This window comes from Herpailurus yagouaroundi, unplaced genomic scaffold (assembly GCF_014898765.1).
Source record: "Herpailurus yagouaroundi ecotype Mexico unplaced genomic scaffold, PumYag 569, whole genome shotgun sequence".
Lineage (NCBI taxonomy): Eukaryota > Metazoa > Chordata > Mammalia > Carnivora > Felidae > Herpailurus > Herpailurus yagouaroundi.
Window position 1 is genome coordinate 644,578 of NW_024412786.1, and position 21,426 is coordinate 666,003.

Consider the following 21,426-nt stretch of genomic DNA (forward strand, 5'->3'; position numbering starts at 1 on the left):
AAAATTCAGGACTACACAAGCCGCGCGCTGACCTTCAGTACCTTTCACAGGACAATCCCAAGCCATTCGCTGTGAGGTCTCACAAGTGACACGTCCTGACAGGCATTGCAACCCACGCAGTAGGTTTATTTTATTTACAGACGTGGGGATCGAAGTTCAATGCCACTTCAGGGCACTGCTGACGAAAAGAATTTTCACAAAGTACACCTTTAAACAGTGTTGGCTGTCAGCTGTTGGAAGTATCTCAGCAAAATACCGCTTGGTGACTTTAAAGACAGCGGTTACCCACCTGCTCCCCCCAAAGAGCCTGGAGAAACAGCTTCTGGGGCCCATTGAGGAAAAAGTGGGATCAGGATCAATACACGCTTACTGTGACGTACTGAATGGAGAACTTTCTCCCTTTGAACTTTGCGTAATAAAGTCATCTTGCTCACGTTGGAGATCGCTTGTTCGGCCACAATGGCCTTTCAGGATCTCCTGGATCAAGTTGGAGGCCGGGGGAGATTCCACATCCTTCAGATGGTTTTCTACAGCATCTTCAACCTCATAGTGTACCCTCACATTTTATTGGAGAGCTTCACTGCAATCGTCCCTGGTCACCGCTGCTGGGTCCACATCCTCGACAATGACACAGTCTCTGCTAACAGCACTGGGATCCTCAACCAAGATGCCCTCCTGAGAATCTCCATTCCACTGGACTCAAACCTGAGGCCAGACAAGTGTCATCGCTTCCTCCACCTGCAATGGGGGCTCCTTCACCTGAATGGGACCTTCCCTAACACAAATGAGCTGGACACAGAACCCTGTGTGGACGGCTGGGTGTATGACCAGAGCTCCTTTCCCTCCACCATCGTGACGGAGGTAAGAGGCCCCATTTACCTCTTGCGAGTACGAGGTCCGGGTGTTTAGAGGTAATAGCACAAACAACGAACATGCTCCAAGTTCTTGAATCACTGTTTGGGTGCTCGTTCTTTATTATTTCAGCAAATAGTAGTTACGTCTTTCTTAGATACCACCAATCTGCATATTTTATGAGTCTCATGAGCTAAAAAGTAGACGTGACCTTGAGATTCTACGGCTTTTATTCTTAGGAAGACCAAAGGTTAAACACATAGTTTGTGTAATGTGTTAAAGGTGTTGTTTGCAAATGAGACACATCTGGGGATATTGATCAAAACTTCCCAAAGCACTGACTGTGTCTCCGGCCAGCCTTAGGAGATTGGTAGTGAAACTCTGCCATCGGTAAACGTTTAAAGCTCTTCAAAGGATTGCATTCTGTGGCCCAGGCTGAGAACCGCTTCATATGAAATAAAACAAGGCATGAATATAGCCAACAGGTTTAGATGAGTCTTCCTACAGGAAGCTGTATTTAAGCTGATACCTGAATGATAACGGTCAGCTAATGCAAAAAACAAATGGAAATTGGAAGAAGGGGGGCTGATATACAGAAGCTTGTAAATCATCTCAGTTGTTTCTTTAAAAAAAAATTTTTTTTTTAATCTTTATTTATTTTTGAGAGAGAGACAGAGTGTGAGCAGGGGAAGAGCAGAGAGAGGGAGACACAGAATCTGAAGCAGGCTCCAGGCCCCGAGCTGTCAGCACAGAGCCCGATGTGGGGCTCGAACTCACAAACCGTGAGATCGTGACCTGAGCCAAAGTTAGACGCTCAACCGACTGAGCCACCCAGGCGCCCTATATCTTAGCTGTTTCAATCAGGTTTCCATGAGGGGTTATAGGCTGCTATCGAGTGCTCCTTTGCTGGTTTCCTTCTCTTCCAGTGGGACCTGGTGTGTGAATCTCAGTCACTGAAATCAGTGACCAAATTCTTTTTCATGGCTGGCATGTTGGTGGGAAACGTCATATTTGGCCATTTATCAGACAGGTGAGTGTCTCTGGATCACTGGGATATTTTCTCGGGGGTATTTTCATGAACGAACATACCATTCTTCCATTAAGCAACACTTGTTGTTACTTACACTGTCCTGGGGTTTCCTTAGTCCTGAGGGGTCTAGAAATACATGGGGAATCACAGTCAGTATAGCAAATGCTATTTTGTCAGCTGTGAGCTCAGTGTACAGGACACAGAAACAGCAGCTCCAGCAGACATGGGGACATTTTAGGACAGGGTTTAGGAAGGAGGTGACACAACATGTGGTTTAGGAAGGTGAGAAAAAGTTAGCCGTGGGAACAGAGGAAGGACATAAGATCCAGCCTGTCTGAAGGCACACATATGTAAAACAGTGTTGCAGATTTTGGCCTGGGAGGCCGTATTCAGTCCCTCCTGGACCCTGTGAACTGAGCGCTTATGGACTTCCAGAGCATGGTCATCATGTCCCTGTTTCCCAAGTGTGATGGGCAGGCATTCCCATTAAACTTGGAGTGTCCACAGCAATGTGTTTTGATGGTGTATAGAAAAAACCTTTTCCAGTAACCTCGATTGATATTTTTGTTGCCAAAAATAAAGCACTTTAAAGGTAAGTTTTCAACCATGTCTGACTTTGGCTCAGGTTGTGATCTCATGGTTCATGAGTTCGAGCCCCACATCGGGCTCTGTGTTGACAGCTCGGAGCCTGGAGCCTGCTCCGGATTCTGTGTCTCCCTCTCTCTCTGCCCTCCTACTCATTCTCTCTCTCTCTCTCTCTTTCTCTCTCTCAAAAATAAATCAACATTAAAAAAATCAACCATGTAATTAATCTAATGACAACTGCCATTACCATTTGCGTGGGTGTATCCTATGCCTGACGGTACATCTCCTGAATTACACAGCCAAACATTGCCAGCACTGAGCACCTCTCCTCTGAGGATTATGGGGAATTAAGTTTCCCTTTACCACCTACCAGCATAATGTTATCTGTTAGGGCAGCTCAAAACTGGGAACTCTGAATGTATGACAGTAAATGTAGCTTATAAAAGTGTTCAGAGTCAGCGGGCCCATGTCTAACAGTTCTGTAACGCAGAGCCACCCACGTACAGGAATAAAAATAAAACCACATATCTGTGGCTGATTCACTTTTTGAAAAGGGTGCCAAGATCATGCAGTTGGTGAAATATAGCCCCTTCAACAAAAGGGGCTGTAATGACTGGATACCCACATGCAAAATAATAAAGTGTGATCCTTACCTAAAGCCATAACAAATGTTAACACAAAATGGACTAGTGACTTAAAGATAAGAGCTAAAACCATAAAACTCTTAAAAGAAGACATTAGGGTAAATCTACATGACTTTGGGTTTGGCAATGGATTCTTTCGTATGTCACCAAAAACCTGAGTGGCCAAAAACTAGACAGATAGATCAGACTTCATCAAGAATTAAAAACTTTCGGGGGGTACCTGGGTGGCTCAGTCGGCTAAGCGTATGACTTCGGCTCAGGTCATGATCTCCGGTTCGTGGGTTCGAGCCCTGCATCAGGCTCTCTGCTGACATCTCGGAACCTCATGCCTGCTTCATATTCTGTGTCTCCCTCTCTCTCTCTCTGCCCCGCCCCTCCTTGCTCTCTCTCTTTCTCTTTCTCTCAAAAATAAACATTAAAATTTTTGTTAAAAATTAAAAACTTATGTACATCAAAGCACATTATCAAGAAAGTGAAATGATAACCTATGTAATGGGAGAAAATATTTGTCAATTATATATAAGCCATAAAAATAGGCAAATAGACCAATGGAATGGGTTTAACATTCAGAATACATGAAGAACTCCCACAACTCAACAACAAAAAAATAAACCAAAAAATTTTTTTTCAATGAATAAAGGACTTGAATATACATTTCTTTAAGAAAGATGTACAAATGGTACATAAACACATGAAAAGATGCTTGACATCATGATATTTAAAAAATGTAAGCCAGGGGAGCCTGGGTGGCTTAGTCGGTTGAGCATCCAACTCTTTTTTTTTAAATGCATTTTATTTTATTTTTTCAAATTTTTTAAACATTTATTCATCTTTGAGAGGCAGAGAGAGACAGACAGAGCATGATTGGGGGAGGAGCAGAGAGAGAGAGGGAGACACAGAATCTGAAGCAGGCTCCGTGCTCTGAGCTGTCAGCACAAAGCCCAATGCGGGACTCGAACTCACTGACTGTGAGATCATGACCTGACTCGAAGTCAGATCCTTAACTGACTGAGCCACCCAGGTGCCCCGAGCATCCAACTCTTGATTTGCGCTCAGGTCATGATCTCACAGTCTTGGGATCAAGCCCCACGTTGGGCTCTGGGCTGAGCATGGAGCCTGCTTGAGATATTCTCTCTCTCTCTCTCTCTCTTGCTCTCATAAGTGAAGGGGAAAAAATTAAGCATACTCTTGTCACACAATTCAGCAGTCGTGCTCCTTGGTATTTACCCAAAGGAATTGGAAACTTCTGTCCACACAAAAGTCTACCTACGGTTATAGCAGCTTTCTCTGTAATTTCCAAACCTTGGAAGCAACCAACGTTTCTTTCAGTAGGTGAATGCATACACGCTGTTGTACATCTGGACGATGGAATATTATTCAGTGCTAAAAGTGAAAAAACCATGGAGATAGTAAAAAGATGAGGGGTTGGAAGGAGAGAGAGAGAAATTAATAAGCACATCACAGAGGCTTTAGGGCAGTGAAACTACTCTGCAGGCTGCTGTAATGGTGGGTACCTGTCAATACACATGTGTCAAAAACCACAGAATGTACAACACGAAGAGTGGACCCCAATGTAAACAGGGGACTTTGGGGGATAATGATGTATCGTTGTAGGTTCAATTGTATCAACTGTTTCACTTGGTGCAGGATATTGATAGGTGGGGACATTGTGCATGAGTGGGGGCAGGACGTATGGGAAATCTCTGTACTTTCTGCTCAGTATTGCAGTCAACTTAAAACTGGTCTAAAAAATAGAGTCTATTTTAAAACACACACACACAAAGTAGTTTAATAGAACAAAGAAAAAATAGGAACATGCGGTTCATAAAGCCTAAAATAATAGTTATCTGGCTCTCTACAGGAACTATTTGCTGCTTTGTGCTGTAATAGCACTCTGAGGCCTTTTGTTCGCGTTCTTAAATCATTTCTCTCTGCCCTTGACCTTCTACAGCCTCTACTGATCCGTCTTCAAAGAGTCTCTCTTGTGTCAATATAATCGTTAAGCCCATCTAGTGAATTTTTATATCAGAAGCTACTTTTTCAGCTCTCGAATTTCAATTATTTTTGGCTTATCTGTTGCCGTCTCTCTGAGAATGCTGATTTCTGAGCTGTGATTTTCATATGTTAAAATCATATTTTATTTCTGTCTTAGAGGATAGTTATGTCACCACTTTAAAATCCTTGTGGGGGGGCGCCTGGGTGGCGCAGTCGGTTAAGCGTCCGACTTCAGCCAGGTCACGATCTCGCGGTCCGTGAGTTCGAGCCCCGCGTTGGGCTCTGGGCTGATGGCTCAGAGCCTGGAGCCTGCTTCCGATTCTGTGTCTCCGTCTCTCTCTGCCCCTCCCCCGTTCATGCTCTGTCTCTGTCTGTCCCAAAAATAAAAATAAAGTTTAAAAAAATAAAATAAAATAAAATCCTTGTGGGTTAGTTCCAAACTTTGTCTCCTCTTAGCAGAAGGTCCACCAGATCTCCACTCTATTGGGAATGGATTTCCATTTTCTTGGTTCTTCCCATGCCAGGATACTATGAATTATATCTTGAATATGATAATATTAAGCTTGAAGATTCTATTTGCCATTGTTACTCACCAGTAACACTGATTCCATTTATTTATTAATTTAAATTTTTTTTAGTGTTTATTTTTGAGACAGAGACAGAGTATGAGCGGGGCGGGGAGAGAGGCAGAGAGACAGGGAGACACAGAATCCAAAGCAGGCTCTAGGCTCTGAGCGGTCGGCACAGAGCCCGACGTGGGGCTCAAACTCATGAACCACGAGAGTGTGACCTGAGCCGAAGTCGGAAGCTTAACCGACTGAGCCACCCAGGTGCCCCCGATTCCTTTATTTCAGCAAATAACTTTCAAGCCTCAGATTTTGAACTCAAGACTGTTTCTTACACAACAGCTCCAACCTCAGTTCAGAAATTTGTCTAGAGTTGACCTTCTTTGAGCTTATTCTTTACATGCATGCTTTAGTGGCTATTTAGGGGATGCGTGGTAGACATGATTTAAGGATTCCCTCTTTGCCACTTTCCCTTGCTGGAACTCTCACTCTCTTCATTGTTTCTAGTACCCCACCATCGGTGGCCTTGTTCCCCAGACCACAAGATGCATGGCGTTCACTTTGCTTACTGTGTGGATTGCACCTTACTCCAGTCTAATAGCCATGGAAATAGGACCCTCCCTGTATCGTTCTCCATCGCCCTCCTTGGAGGGAGCAAACACTCCTCCCCACAGTCCACCTGCTTCTGTTCACTCTCTAGTAAGCTCAGGTAGTTCCTTTTTGTGTTCTGTTCATGTGTCTTTTCTGGGGGAGTGGAAGGCAAGCAGTAGAATTTAAGGCTTTTATTCCTGGAACCTGAAATGTATCCATCAGAGGCTTTTAAGAGGATTATTATGACAGGGTCTTTTAAATCTTATTCTTTTTTTTTTTTTTTTTTTTTGACGCTTATTTATTATTGAGAGACAGAGAGGGACTGAGCATGAGCAGGGGAGGGGCAGAGAGAAAGGGAGACACAGGATCTGAAGCAGGCTCCAGGCTCCAAGCTGTCAGCACAGAGCCCGATGCAGGGCTCGAAACCACAAACCGCGAGATCATGACCTGAGCCGAAGCTGGACACTTAACCGACTGAGCCACCCAGGCGCCCCTTTTAAATCTTATTCTTGATGCTTGATGCTCCTTTGATAATTCACTGGGAGAGCCAGAGTGGTGGTAGGGAGACCGTTTAAGAGGCTCTCAAAATAATCCTTAGGAAAGATGGTGGGCATTTAAATTAGGAAGGTGTAGGGGCGCCTGGCTGCATTGGTGGGTTAAGTGTCCGACTTCGGCTCAGGTCATGATCTCGCAGTTCGTGAGTTCGAGCCCCCTGGCGGGATCTGTGCTGACAGCTCAGGGCCTGGAGCCTGCTTTGGATTTTGTGACTCTCTCTATGTCCCTCCCTGGCTTACTCTGTCTCAGAAAATAAATACATGTTTACAAAAGAAGAAGAAGAAGAAAGACCTTCTTTGGTAGCAAGAATTTAAAAAATTAATTAATTAATTGATTAAGAAGGTGTCTTAGAAATGGTAACAAGTAGCTGTATTTGGAACGTATTTTGTAGGTAAAGGCAACAGAGTTTCCTGATGGTTTTGGATTCTTAAGGAGGAGGCTTTGGTGTGGCAAATAGAAGGTCAAAAAATGGTATCTATAACTTCAGCCTGAGAAAATGGATAAATGCTGACACTGTTTAGTGATATGAGGAAAACAGAGAAAGCAGCCCATGGGGAGGAGAAAGTCAAGATTTCTGTTTTGGGCATAATGTATTGGCAGTGCCTATTAGTCACTCAGCAGGAGATACCAGGTAGAGCAAAACGATACTAAGAATATGGACCTGCTTGAAAGCAATCTGTCCCAAATATAACCCTTAGCCAAGGCTGTACTCAATAAATACCCAAGTAGCCATCTTCCCATGACCCTCCCATTAAAGGGGGACAGGGGGAACAATATACGGCCAAGCAAGGAGATTCTAAATGGCTGCTTCAGTGTCAAGGCCAGCATCCATTATGATGTGAATATCCCTCCTACCCATTCGAATACTACTTTCATCTACAACTTAAAGTGATCAGTTTCATAGTTTTGTCTGGGGATCTTCCTCCTTTCCTGTGTTGAATAGATATTTTACATGTTCAGATGGAAAGCAAGTGAAAACTTACTGGTTTGAACTTCTCACACAACTTGAACTTCTCTCCTTAGTTCCAATTCAGAAGTACATTGTTGGTGTACCCCAGGAGAAGCCAACGGTCTAAACCCCTGGTGAGGGTAGCCAAGGCTATAGACATGGGCTATTGAAATCCAGATAACTACCTTAGCAACATGATCATAGCCTCCTTGTGCTCAAGGAACACTTGTCTGAGCTTAGATAGATTTACTCAGCATTGGTTCCTAGAACCCCTTCCCTTGAAATATCCAATGTCATCGCCCATTTTCTATTATTTATTTATTTTTTAGAGACCAATCATCCCATTTGCTGGTACATTCTCAGCTTAATGAGTAATAACACTCCTTCTTGGTTTCAAAAGTACCCCCACTGAAGCTGAACATTTTATGTTCACCCTACTTACTTATTCCAGACTGCAAGAGATAGGAGCGGGACCCCTGCCTCTCAGGGTTTGGAGAAAAGTGATCATTGCTGGCACATTCAAGCACTTTGATGGTGAAGAAAGACTTTATTGTAACCCCTTGATCCATCATACCGACTTTGAGAATATACAGAATGTCATGAGGTTATTTTCTGCCTACCTTCTTTCTGGGTCACAGGAACATTAAGAAGTTGGGCTGAAGAGGAGAAATTGACAGAGTTGAAACTGTCTACTTGTTCTTTACTGACCATCAGCAACAATATTCCTTCCCTAGTCTCACCTCACATTGAAAGGACTCTCCGAGCCGCCAGCAAATAAGATGCAAACACGTACTTTACTTTTTTTTAAACTTTTGTTATTATCAGACCAAAAAACACGTGCTCATGGTAAAAAATTAGAACATAGATAAAACATATACATATATATATGTGTGTGTGTGTGTATATATATACATATATATATATATGTATATATATATATATATGTATATATTTTAGGGGCACCTGAATGGCTCAGTTGGTTAGATGTCTGACTTTGGCTCCGATTATGATCTCACGGTTCATGGGTTTGAGCCCTGAGTCTGGCGCTGTGCTGACAGCTCAGAGCCTGGAGCCTGGAGCCTGCTTCAAGTTCTGTGTCTCCCCTTCTCCCCTCATGCTCTCTCTCTGTCTCTCAAAAATGAATAAACATTAAAACAACTTAGAAAAAGGGGCGCCTGGGTGGCTCAATCAGTTAAGCATCTGACTTCCGCTCAGGTCATGGTCTTACAGTTGGAGACTTCGAGAGTTCGAGCCCTGCCTGGGGTTCTGTGCTGAAGCTCAGAGCCTGGAGCCTGCTTCAGATTCTGTGTCTCCCTGTCTCTGACCACCCCTGCTTGTGCTCTGTCTCCCTCTTTCTCAAGAATAGACATTTAAAATTTTTTTAAATTAAAAAACCTTAAATCGTTCATAATTCCCATTCTACAAGACAACCGACCTAAACTCTTCAAAAAGGTAATGTCCCGAGAAAAGTGAGTGGAGTGATCATTCTAGATTTTAAAAGATTCAAAAAAACATAACAATCATATACAATGTGTAAATACTGGAGCATAGATGGAAAAAAAGCAAAATAACAACGAAAAAATCATTTGGAGGATCTTTTGGGCAACTTGAATATTGTCTGATAGCTGGCGGTGGAATTATTGTTAGTTTTCTTTAGGTGTGATGTCAGAGTTGTAATGATATAAGAAACTGCTTGTATTCTTTTTTTTTTTTATTGTTTATTTATTTTTGAGAGAGAGAGAGAGACAGAGTGTGAGCAGGGGAGGGGCAGAGAGCAAGGGAGATACAGAATCTGTAGCAGGCTCCAGGCTCTGAGCTGTCAACACAGAGCCCAACGCAGGGCTTGAACTCACGAACCATGAGATCATGACCTAAGCTGAAGTCGGATGCTTAACTGACTGAGCCACCCAGGCACCTCTCAAAACCGCTTGTATTCTTAATACACGCATGCTAAAAAAAATTAGGAGTCTGTAACTGCCATTGAAATGGTTCAACAAAAAGAGTCTGTGAGTGGGGTGTGTGTGTGTGTTCACACATGCAAAGAAATAAAGCAAATATAGCAAAATGCTATCTAGTGGTGAATCTGTTTGGGAATTATACGAGTGTTAATTATAGTATTCATTTAAACTTCCATATTTAAAAATTTTCGAAATAAGAAGCTAAGAACAAATCCGCTCAAGTGGGAGCCAACATTCAATTTATCATATTTACAGACATCACAAATATATGTTTTAAGTAAATTTGGTAAAAGTGAGTATGTAATTTTGTAACCTCTTTTTAATTTTTAAAAATATTTTTATTTATTTTTGAGAGGGGGAGAGAGAGAGACAGAGCACGAGCAGGAGAGAGGCAGAGAGAGAGTGAGACACAGAATCTGAAGCAGGCTTCTGGCTCTGAGCTGTCAGCACTGAATCCAACGCAGGGTTCGAACTTGTGAACTGCGAGATCATGACCTGAGCCGAAAGTTGGATGCTTAACTGACTGAGCCACCCAGGCACCCCTGTAACTTCTTTTTACACTTATGTTTACAGATCTACATCACATTTTCTTTTCAAATAAAATATTTTTTCAAATAATTAGGGAATGAACATATAGCCAAAAAAAGAAACACACACAAAGCTTCTCTAATTACCTGCATCAAACACAATTTTTTTTTTAATTTTTTTTTTAAGTTTATTTATTTTTGACAGAGACAGAGTGCGAGCATGAGCTGGGGAAGAGCAGAGAGAGAGGGAGACACAGAATACGAAGCAGGCTCCAGGCTCTAAGCTGTCAGCACAGAGACCAACGTGGGGCTCGAACCTGCGAACTGTGAGATCATAACCTGGGCCGAAGTCGGACGCTCAACCGACTGAGCCACCCAGGTGCCCCTCGTCAAACACAATTATTAAAACATTACTGTGTTAGCCAAGATAGCTAGTTACAGTAAGAACCCAAGAATTATAATTGGTTATTTTAATAAAATCGGGATTCTCGCTGTTATCATAGTTTGGTGTGAGTCATGTGGCCCCCATCTTCTAGGCAGTGGCTCAAGGAACCAGCACCTTCCATTGTGTGACTTTTTCATCAGCACATTTTTTGTTTCCAGCCATGTTGTCAGAAGGAATGAGCAGGACCCGAGCAGAAGTTATATGGACAAGCCTGGGAATGGCTTAGGTCCCTTTTGTCCACAGTCCTTGGCCAGAATGCAGATGTAAGACTGTAACAAATATAAGATTAGGGGGGTGGCGCCTGGGTGTCTCAGTTGGTTGAGCTTCTGACTTGATGTTGGCTCAGGTCGTGATCCCAGGGGATAGAGCCCCACACGAGGCTCTGTGCTGAGTGTTGAGCCTGCGTCAGATTCTCTCTCTCTCTCTCTCTCTCTCTCTCTCTCTCTCTCCTACTGCTGCCCCTCTCCCCTGCTTGCACTCTATCTCTCCCTCTAAAAAAATTAATAACAATTTAAAATAAAAAAACATAAGACTGGGAAGAGTAATCTTCCTCTGCATGCTGGTGGGCGGAGTCATGGTGAACATATAGCCAAATTACACATTAATCACAAAATTAAACACAAATTACACAATTAAACACAAAACTAAAAGGCAACCGATGGAATGGGAAAAGATATTTGCAAATGACGTATCAGACAAAGAGCTAGTATCCAAAATCTATAAAGAACTCACCAAACTCCTCACCTGAAAAACAAATAATCCAGTGAAGAAATGGGCAGAAAACATGAATAGACACTTCTCTAAAGAAGACATCCAGATGGCCAACAGGCACGTGAAAAGATGCTCAACATCACTCCTCATCAGGGAAATATAAATCAAAACCACACTGAGATATCACCTCACACCGGTCAGAGTGGCTAAAACAAACAAATCAGGAGACCAAAGATGCTGGAGAGGATGTGGAGAAATGGGAACCCTCTTGCCCTGTTGGTGGGAATGCAAACTGGTGCAGCCACTCTGGAAAACAGTGTGGAGGTTCCTCAAAAAATTAAAAATAGAACTACCCTATGACCCAGCAATAGCACTGCTAGGAATTGGCCCAAGGGATACAGGAGTGCTGATGCATAGGGGCACTTGTACCCCGATGTTTATAGCAGCACGCTCAACAATAGCCAAATTATGGAAAGAGCCTAAATGTCCATCAACTGGTGAATGGACAAAGAAGTTGTGGTTTATATACACAATGGAATACTACTTGGCAATGAGAAAGAATGAAATATGGCCTTTTGTAGCAACATGGATGGAACTGGAGAAAGTTATGCTAAGTGAAATAAGTCAGGCAGAGAAAAACAGATACCATATGTTCTCACTCATATGTGGATCCTGAGAAACTTAACAGAAGACCAGGGGGAAGCGGTAGGGGGAAAAAAAGTTACAGAGAGTGAGGGAGGCAAACCATAAGAGACTCTTAAAAACTGAGAATAGACTGAGGGTTGATGGGGGGTGGGAGGGAGGGGAAAGTGGGTGATGGGCGTTGAGGAGGGCACCTGTTGGGATGAGCGCTAGGTGTTGTATGGAAACCAATTTGACAATAAATTTCATTCAAAAAAATAAGCAAAAAAATAATTAATGAGACAATAGCTTTATATTTTACACAGCACAAATTTCTCTTCTTTTGAATATCAACCATCGATGGCTGAATGATCGTACTGCTCATTTCGTGAGACAGTGTCCTCATTAGTCTAGCCATGAATTCCTTTCATGGGTGTATGTATCTGTTTCATTTTTTCCTTATGCCCCAGTCCCGTTTCCTTCTTCCCAATATAGGGTTCATGATAATGCATTAACTCTATGTCTTTACATTCATATGGGTTTTTACAAAATACATGACATTGTTTGGTTTACATATATTTTAATTCACATATTTATGTAAATGTGTGATTATCTCTTTCTTTTTCTTTTGTGCAAACACCGCTATGGTTTTGAGGGACATGCACATTTCTACAGATACTTCTAGTTCATTCTTCTGGTTGCTGCATGATGCTCCACAGTGGAGATCCATTATGATGCTCTAATCCATTTTTTGGTGATGGACAACCAGATTATTGCCAAATGCCTGCCACTTTAAATGCGCTACATTTAATAAGTTTTATATGTGATTTTTCCCTGTGAGAATGCACATGATCTATCTTTTAAAAAATTTTTTTTTAATTATTTTTTTATTTTAAAGAGACAGAGAAAGCCCAAGCAGGGGAGAGGGGCAGAAGAAGAGAGAGAATCTTAAGCAGGCTGTATGCTCAGTGAGGAACCCATCATGGGGCTCGATCCCACGATCCTGGGATCATGACAGGAGCCAAAATCAACAGTTGGACGCCCAACTGACTGAGCCATTCAGGTGCTCCTACATGATATAATCTTTATTTTATTTTATTATTTTTAATTAATTTATTTAAATTCAAGTTAGTTAAAATACAGTGTCATATTGGTTTCAGTAGAACCCAGTGATTCATCGCTTACATAGAACACCCAGTGCGCATCCCAACAAGCCCTCTTTAATGCCCATCACCCATTTAGCCCATCCCCCCACCGTCCTCCCCTCCAGCAACCCCCAATTTGTTCTCTGTATTTAAGAGTCTCTTATGGTTTGTCTCCATCTCTGTTTTTATCTCATTTTTCCTTCCCTTCTCCTATGTTCGTTCATCTGTTGTGTTTCTTAAATTCCACGTATGAGTGAAATCATGTATTTGTCATTCTCTTTAATACGGCTGCTTTTTGTTTCGATGGACCAGACTTTCCAATGATTGTCATGACATCATTTCATTAATTATAGCATTTATTTACATAGATTTTATTCCATTTTAAATGGAGAGACAAATGCATGTGATATAAGTACTCAGAATATAAAAGATTTAACAACGCATCATAATTTAAATATTCTGCAAGGGTAGAAGGATTTCAGAGCCCTTGTCCGATCCCCTTGTTGGTCTGTTTATAAGTATTACTGGTCATACAGAACCAGCACAGGCATCTTATCCAAGTTGTCTAGAAAAAGGCCCTTTCTCCCAGAAAATTGTGAAGCACAGAATTCTCTTTCCTTTTTAAAAATACTTTCTCCTTCTCTGTTTCTGGATGTTCATCTTACCCAATCCTTTCCTTCGAGAACTTGCTCTAAGTTCTGTGTCTGGGTTGTGGCTCCCATCCATCTTATTTTAGGGAAAAAATGTTCAAGACCCAGACTTGGCAGAGAGAGGCTCTTAGGCAACCCATCAGCAATTTTGATGTATTGTTCCATGGATGTTCCTTTTACATAATTTAGCCATGACCTGCATGGTCCCAGAGTCCCAAGTACAGATTTAGATCCTGTCTTAGTCACCTTAGGCTACCACAAAAAAATACCATACACTAGGAGGCATAAACATCAGAAATTTATTTTCTCAAGTTTCCGAGACTGAGAACCCAAGATTTAGGTGCAGAGAGATTTGGTTCCTGGTGAGAGCTCCCTTCCTGGCTTAAAGACAGCTGTCTTCTTGCTACAGCCTCAAATGGCAGAAAGAGGAGAGCAATCTTTCTGATACCTCTTCTTATAAGGGCACTAATCCCATCCTAAGGACCCCCATCTCATGATCTCATCTAAACCTGATTACCTCCCCCAAAGCCCATCTCCAAATATCATTTCACTGGGGATTAGAGCTTCAATATATGATTTTGGAGAGGGGGGACACAGCTCGGTCCATTTTTTAAAATTTATTTATTTTGAGAGAGAGGGAAAGAGCGCATGAACAGGGGAGGGGCAGAGAGAGAGAGAGAGAGAGAGAGAGAGAGAATCCCAGGCAGGCCCCCTGCTGTCAGCACAGAGCCCGATGCGGGGCTCGGTCTCACAAACCACGTGATCGTGACCCGAGCCAAAACCAAGAGTTGGACGCTTAACTGACTGAGCCACCCAGGCACCCCAGATCCTTTCCTTGTGTTGTAGACACTGCACTGACTCTCTATTATGTTAACTGCATGTGATAGTACAAGGGACATTTGTGATGTGTTAAAATCGCCAGCATTGCAACCTGTCTTATACGGCTTCAATCGGCCTCAAAGATCTGGTAGAAGACTGGGGAAGAGGCTTGGTTATACTCAGGGTCTATTTACAAACAGGAAGGTTGCTTCCGGGAAGAAGGATCTATTTACAAACAGGAAGGTTGCTTCCGGGAAGAAGGATCTATTTACAAACAGGAAGGTTGCTTCCGGGAAGAAGGGTCTATTTACAAACAGGAAGGCTGATTATCTGTTGATTCTTTCAAGTCTCAAGGACAAAGTTTCACTTATTAAAACACCCCCTAAACTTCAAAGCGTGCCTTCTTTTTGTTAATTTTTCCATCAGGTTATTATACTTCCTGTAGCTAACCTGTTCCCACTCCTCAGGTTTGGGAGGAAGTTAATTCTCAGGTGGTGTTTCCTCCAGCTCGCCGTTACTGACACCTGTGCAGCCTTCGCACCCACCTTCTTCATTTATTGCACCCTACGCTTCTTGGCTGGCTTTTCTACCATGACCATCCTGACAAACTCTGTGATGCTCAGTAAGTAAAAACTTCGGATATTGACATTCTCCAAACTTAACTTTGACTTTGAAATCCCAACTTTGAAGTCAAAATCCTGCTTGTTTGTTTTTTTGTTGTCGTTGTTCAGTTGTAGAATGGACAGTGCCCCAATTCCAAGCCACGGGAATAGCAATGATCACCTGTGGTGCTTGCGTAGGACAGATGATCCTGGGAGGACTGGCTTTTGCCATTCGAGACTGGCATACCCTTCAGCTGGTGACTTCTGTACCATTATTTGTCCTTTTTCTCTCCTCAAGGTATAAGCTTTCTTTCTCCCTTTGTCTTAGAGGATACTGGATGCAAGATACATGGAATGAGGACATAAGAATTCTGTTTGATCTTTAGTTAACACTTGAGCACATGCTCTCCTGATAAGTCTCCAGTGTACAGGTCAAGAAGCTCAACACGTAGGGTTGTCAGATAATATCAAGGACACTCCGTTAAATTTGAAATTCAGATAGATAATACATTTGTGTGTGTGTGTGTGTGTGTGAAACATTCCAAATACTGCAGGAAGCATAGCTACACTAAAAATTATCCATTGTTTATATGAAATTCCTGTTTATTTGAGATTTCTGTGCTTTTATTTACTAACCTGATAAAATACAGGGCATCTCGTTAAAGTAAAATTTCAAGTCAACAAATACTTTTCAGTGTAAGTGTGTCCAAAATATTGCATGGGACATAGTGATACTCAAGAGTTACTCATATTCACTGTTTGTCTAAATTCGGATTTAACAAGGCACGTTATTTTGATTTGCCAAACCTGGTAACATCCCCCTGAATAAGATGGGGGCGCAATATGACTCCTACTCAATGTTGCCATTAGTGAAAGTGTACTGCTTGGAGAGGTTATCCTTACAGTTTCCTAGTTACAGAATCAGCTGCTTTTCTATTGGCTGGCACAACAAAACAAGAGGTAGGTATCAGATGGGAGGGCAGAGGCATTTCAGGCCAAAGAATGTGTGAGAAATGGGCACATGAGAATTGGCTGCACCTGTCTGTCTTCTTTGATCAGGTGGCTGATGGAGTCTGCTCGGTGGCTGATTATGACCAACAAACCCGAGGAGGCCTTAAAGGTACTTAGAAAAGCTGCACTCTGGAACGGAAGGAAGAATGCTGGAGACGCCCTAACCATGGAGGTAAATAGGAAAGAGAGTTGGTTATGGGGTGTAGGGGAGACACAGCCTGACATATGCATTAGGTGGTGTCCGTGAGGTGAAAAAAGGGCGGGAACACAAGTCTGGCTTGGGGTCTTCTCTCCTCATTGTCCTGGTTCTCAATGGCTGTCAGCATTGTTTGAGTTAATATAAAGAGAGAGTATCCTGTTGCTGAGAACAAGACATGTATGTTTTACTCAACAGGACCAGATAGCTCTTAGTGTTTCTGGTTGTAAAATTGTGTATTTGTCTCTATGTTAGAGAAAAAGTAACAAAGACTAATCCATTTCTTTCCACTAATATTCTGACGGCCTTTGTTCAGGATAGTTAAGATCAGTCGAAGGGAGGCTTAGGGACCATGCAGAATAGAGCATAAGGAGGATCACTTATTTGTTAATTAGGTCATACACTCTTTCATTAATGGTGTATTACTGAATGCCTCCCTGGGCCACTTCTGTTCTCTCCAGGAAATATGGCATTGGCCACAACAATCCAAATCTGCTTTTTGGAGTTTACATTCTACTTATTACAAGTTCCAAGAGCATGACTCAGTGGAAATGCCTCAGAGAAGCCTTTTTTTTTTTTTTTTCACCCTGGGCTTGGAAGGCAGATATTGATGTGGGTCATAAAGTAAACCATTCATCATGTCACGAACGTATAACTTATTTATCAAAATATCATAATGTGCTAGGCGCGGTGCTGGATCTTGACCAGCAGTGTGGTTCAGAATTCCATGTTTTAAGGAACTTTAGTATTAATAAGAGAAAAATTCATATTCATTTTTAAATTAACATGGATTATCTCTTCTTAAATTTTTAACTGTACAATACAGTATTGTTAACTCTAAGTACAATGATCTCTAAAACTTTTTCATCTTGCGTGACTGAAACTCTCTACCCATTGAAATGCAATTTCCCATATCCTTTGTCCCTAGTCCCTTGTCAACCATTCCATTTATTGTCTTATTATTTTAGTATTTTATATACTTCATATAGGTGGAATCATGCAGTGTTTGTCCTTCTGTGACTGCCTTATTTAACAAAAAGTCCTCAAGACTCATCTATGGTAGTAGTGTATAGCAGGATTTCCTTTTTTTATGGATGAATAATATTCTGTTGTATGTATACACCACATTTTCTTTGTCCATTCATCCACTGATGGTCATTTAGCTTGCTTCCATGGTTTGGCTGCTGTTGCAATGAACATGTGGATGCAAATATCTCTTCTCTGTTTATAATTCTTTGGGATACATAACCGGAAGTGGTGTTGCCAGATCATATGGTATTTATAATTTTTTTTTCAACGTTTATTTATTTTTGGGACAGAGAGAGACAGAGCATGAACGGGGGAGGGGCAGAGAGAGAGGGAGACACAGAATCGGAAACAGGCTCCAGGCTCCGAGCCATCAGCCCAGAGCCCGACGCGGGGCTCGAACTCCCGGACCGCGAGATCGTGACCTGGCTGAAGTCGGACGCTTAACCGACTGCGCCACCCAGGCGCCCCTATATGGTATTTATATTGTTAAATTTCCTGTTGGCAATGATAAGAGAATGGAGAGAAAGCTAATAGAGACAAGGAAAAAATCATCTACCCTTGTTTAATTGAAAAAGGGAAGGCTTAGGGTTTAGACAGTCAAAGAGGAGCAATAAAACATTGCTGGAAACAAGTTCAATGCACATCTGAAAGATTTTTCTTTTTCTTTTTCTTTTTTTAATGTTTATTTATTTATTTTGAGAGGGGGAGGAGAGGCAGACAGAGGAGAGAAAGAATCCCAAGCAGGCTTATATGCTTAGTGCGGGGCCCAACATGGGGCTTGATCTCATGGCTGTGAGATCATGACTGGAGCTGAAATCGAGAGTCAGACACTTAAACGACTGAGCCACCTAGGTGCCCCGAAGGATTTTGCTTAAAACAACTTTATCGAGGTATGATTAACATACAAAAAGCTGTACATATTTAATTTATACAACTTGGTGAATCTGATAAGCACACATCCAAACATCATTACCACCACCTATGCAATCAACATATCCATCACCTCCTAAAACTTTCTCCCGTCCTTTTTATTCATTACTTTTTGTGATAACACTCAATAATACACCTACTAATAGCAAATTTTCAATATGTAGTACAGTATTATAACTATAGACAGCCGTACAGTGGATCGTTAGGACTGATTCACCTTGCGTAACTGGAACTTTGTACTCTTTGACAAATATGTCCCCATTTCCCAAATCCCCCAGCAGCTGGCAAACACCATTCTGTTCTCTGCTTCTTTATTTCCAGTCTTACATCTTAGTCTCTAACCTTTTGTGAATTGATTTTTGTGTACAGTGTAAGATAAGTTTCCAGTTTCATCCTTTTATATGTGAACATCCAGTTTTCCACAACACCATTTATTGATGACACTATCCTGTCCCCACTGTGAATTCTCGACACCACTGTCCAAGATCACGTGACCGCATATGCTGAGTTTATTGCTATTCTGCTCCATTGGGCTGTAGGTCTGTTTTTATACCAGTACCGTAGTCTTGGATACGGTGGTTTTGTAATATATTTTGAAATAGGAACATGTGACACCTCCAGCTTTGTTTTCCATTTAAAACTTCTTTTGATTATTAAGGGCCTTCTGTATGAATTTCTGGATTTTTTTCTTTCTTTATTGAAGAACAGTTGACACACAATGTTACGTTAGTTTCAGGGGTACAACACAGTGAATCAACAGCCTTATATATTATGCTATGCTCAACACAAATGTAGCTACTATCTGTCACCATACAACACTATTACACCATTAACTATACTCCCCATGCTGTACTTTTCTACCACATGACTTATTCATCCCACAACTGGAAACCTATACCTCCCACTCCTCATCATCCAATTTGCTCACCTCCCACCCCTCTGGCAGCCATCAGTCTGTTCTCTATATTTACTAATCTGTTTCTGTTTTTTTTTTTTAGTTTGTTTTGTTTTGTTGATCCCACAGATAAGTGAAAACTTGTGGTATTTGTCTTTGTCTGATTTATTTCACTTAGCATAATATCCTCTAGGTCCATTGATGTTGCCACAAATGGTAAGATCTCATTCTTTTTTATGGCTGTATGGGCATATATGTGTATGTATACATATTTATGTATATGTATCTATATACATATACATACATTATATACATACATATATATTATACACGTACCACATCTTCTTTATCCATTCATCTCCAAGGGGCATTTGTGTTGTTGCCATATCTTGGCTATCGTAAATAATGTTGTAAGAAATATAGGGGTGCATACGCCATTTTGAATTAGTGTTTTTGTTTTCTTTGAGTAAATACCCAGTAGTAGAATTACTGGATCATATGGCATTTCTATTTTTAATTTTTGAGGAACCTCCATGCTGATTTTGGCAGTGGCCACACCAATTTACATTCCCACCAACGGTGTTGTATCCTCTTATTGGATTGTTCCCTTTATCATCAGGCAATGTCCCTCTTTGTCTCTTGTTACTGTCTTTGTTTTAAAGTCTAGTTTACCTGATATAAGTATTATTACCCCAAATTTTGTTTTCGCTTCCATTTGCATGGAATATTTTTTTCCCCATCCCTTTGCTTTCAGTGTGTCCGCGTCTTTAGGTCTGAAGTGAGTCTCTTGTCAGCAGCATATGGATGGGTCTGGTTTTTTGTTTTTGTTTTTTTTAATCCATTCTGCCACCCTATGTCTTTTGATTGGAGCATTTAGACCATTTACATTTAAAGTAATTATTGATATATATGTACTTATTGCCATTTTGTTAATTGTCTTCTGGTTGTTTTGTAGCCCTTCTTTGTTCCTTTCTTCTTCTTTTGTCCTCTTTCCTTGTAATTGATGACTCTCTTTAATGTTGTTCTTGGCTTTCTTTCTCTTTATTTTTTGTCTATTATAGGTTTTCTTATCTTTATTTTCATGAGGTTCATATATAGCATCTCAAGTATACAGTAGTCTATATTAAGTTGATGATTACTTAAGTTTGAACACATTCTAAAAGAACTTCCTCCGTATCCCCTTCTCCACATTTTATGTATATATTGTCATATTTTACATCATTATTTTGTGAGTTCCCGAAACTAATTCTTTACATGTAATTGATTTTACTAGTTTTGTCTTTTAACCTTCATCCAGCTTTCTAAGTGATTGCTCTACTACCTTTCCTGTAAATTTGCTTTTATTTATGAAAATGTTTTCCTTTTAGAGTTTTCTCACTTCTAATTATGGTCTTTTCTTTGCCACTTAAAGAAGTCTCTTTAGCATTTCTCATAGGGCCAGTTTGGCGGTGATGAACTTTTTAAACTTTTGTTTGTCTGGGAAACTCTTGATCTCTCCTTCAATTGTGAATGATAATCTTGCGGGGTAGAGTATTCTTGGTTGTAGGGTTTTTTTTTTTTCCCCTCTCAGCACTTTGTTTTTTTTTTGTTTGTTTGTTTGTTTTGTTTGTTTTTCTTAATTTTTTTTCAATGTTTATTTATTCTTGGGACAGAGAGAGACAGAGCATGAACGGGCGAGGGGCAGAGAGAGAGGGAGACACAGAATCGGAAACAGGCTCCAGGCTCTGAGCCATCAGCCCAGAGCCCGACGCGGGGCTCGAACTCACGGACCGCGAGATCATGACCTGGCTGAAGTCGGATGCTTAACCGACTGCGCCACCCACGCGCCCCTCCCTCTCAGCACTTTGAATATGCCACTCCCTCTGGCATGCAAAGTTGCTGCTGAAAAATCAGCTGATAGTCTTATGGAGTTTCCCTGGCCTCTAACTAGTGGCTTCTCTCTTGCTGCTTTTTAAAATTCTCTCTTTATCTTTAACCTTTGGCATTTTAATTGTCATGTGTTGTGAAGTAGAACTCCTTGGGTTCATCTTTTTTGGGGGCTCTCTCTAATGCTTCCTAAATTTAGGTGTGTTTTTCTCTGCCCGGGATAGGCAACTTTTCATCTATTGTTTCTCCAAATA

The 21,426-nt window shown here is 41.4% G+C and overlaps 1 protein-coding gene across 4 annotated transcripts in view; it reads left to right on the forward strand.

Annotated features, from left to right (window-relative positions):
• The first annotated feature begins 330 nt into the window (after positions 1-330).
• The window catches only part of LOC121023803 (solute carrier family 22 member 9-like), a 34,254-nt gene continuing 13,158 nt past the window's right edge, over positions 331-21,426 (forward strand). For 3 of the 4 annotated variants that reach the window (XM_040465915.1, XM_040465917.1, XM_040465918.1), the window contains exons 1-5: positions 331-861; positions 1,779-1,882; positions 15,111-15,265; positions 15,375-15,543; positions 16,305-16,428. In XM_040465915.1, the coding sequence (XP_040321849.1) occupies positions 460-861; positions 1,779-1,882; positions 15,111-15,265; positions 15,375-15,543; positions 16,305-16,428 (954 nt within the window). In that variant the 5' untranslated portion in view covers positions 331-459. The remainder of the gene's footprint in view (positions 862-1,778; positions 1,883-15,110; positions 15,266-15,374; positions 15,544-16,304; positions 16,429-21,426) is intronic. The other variant, XM_040465916.1, reaches the window with a different exon arrangement.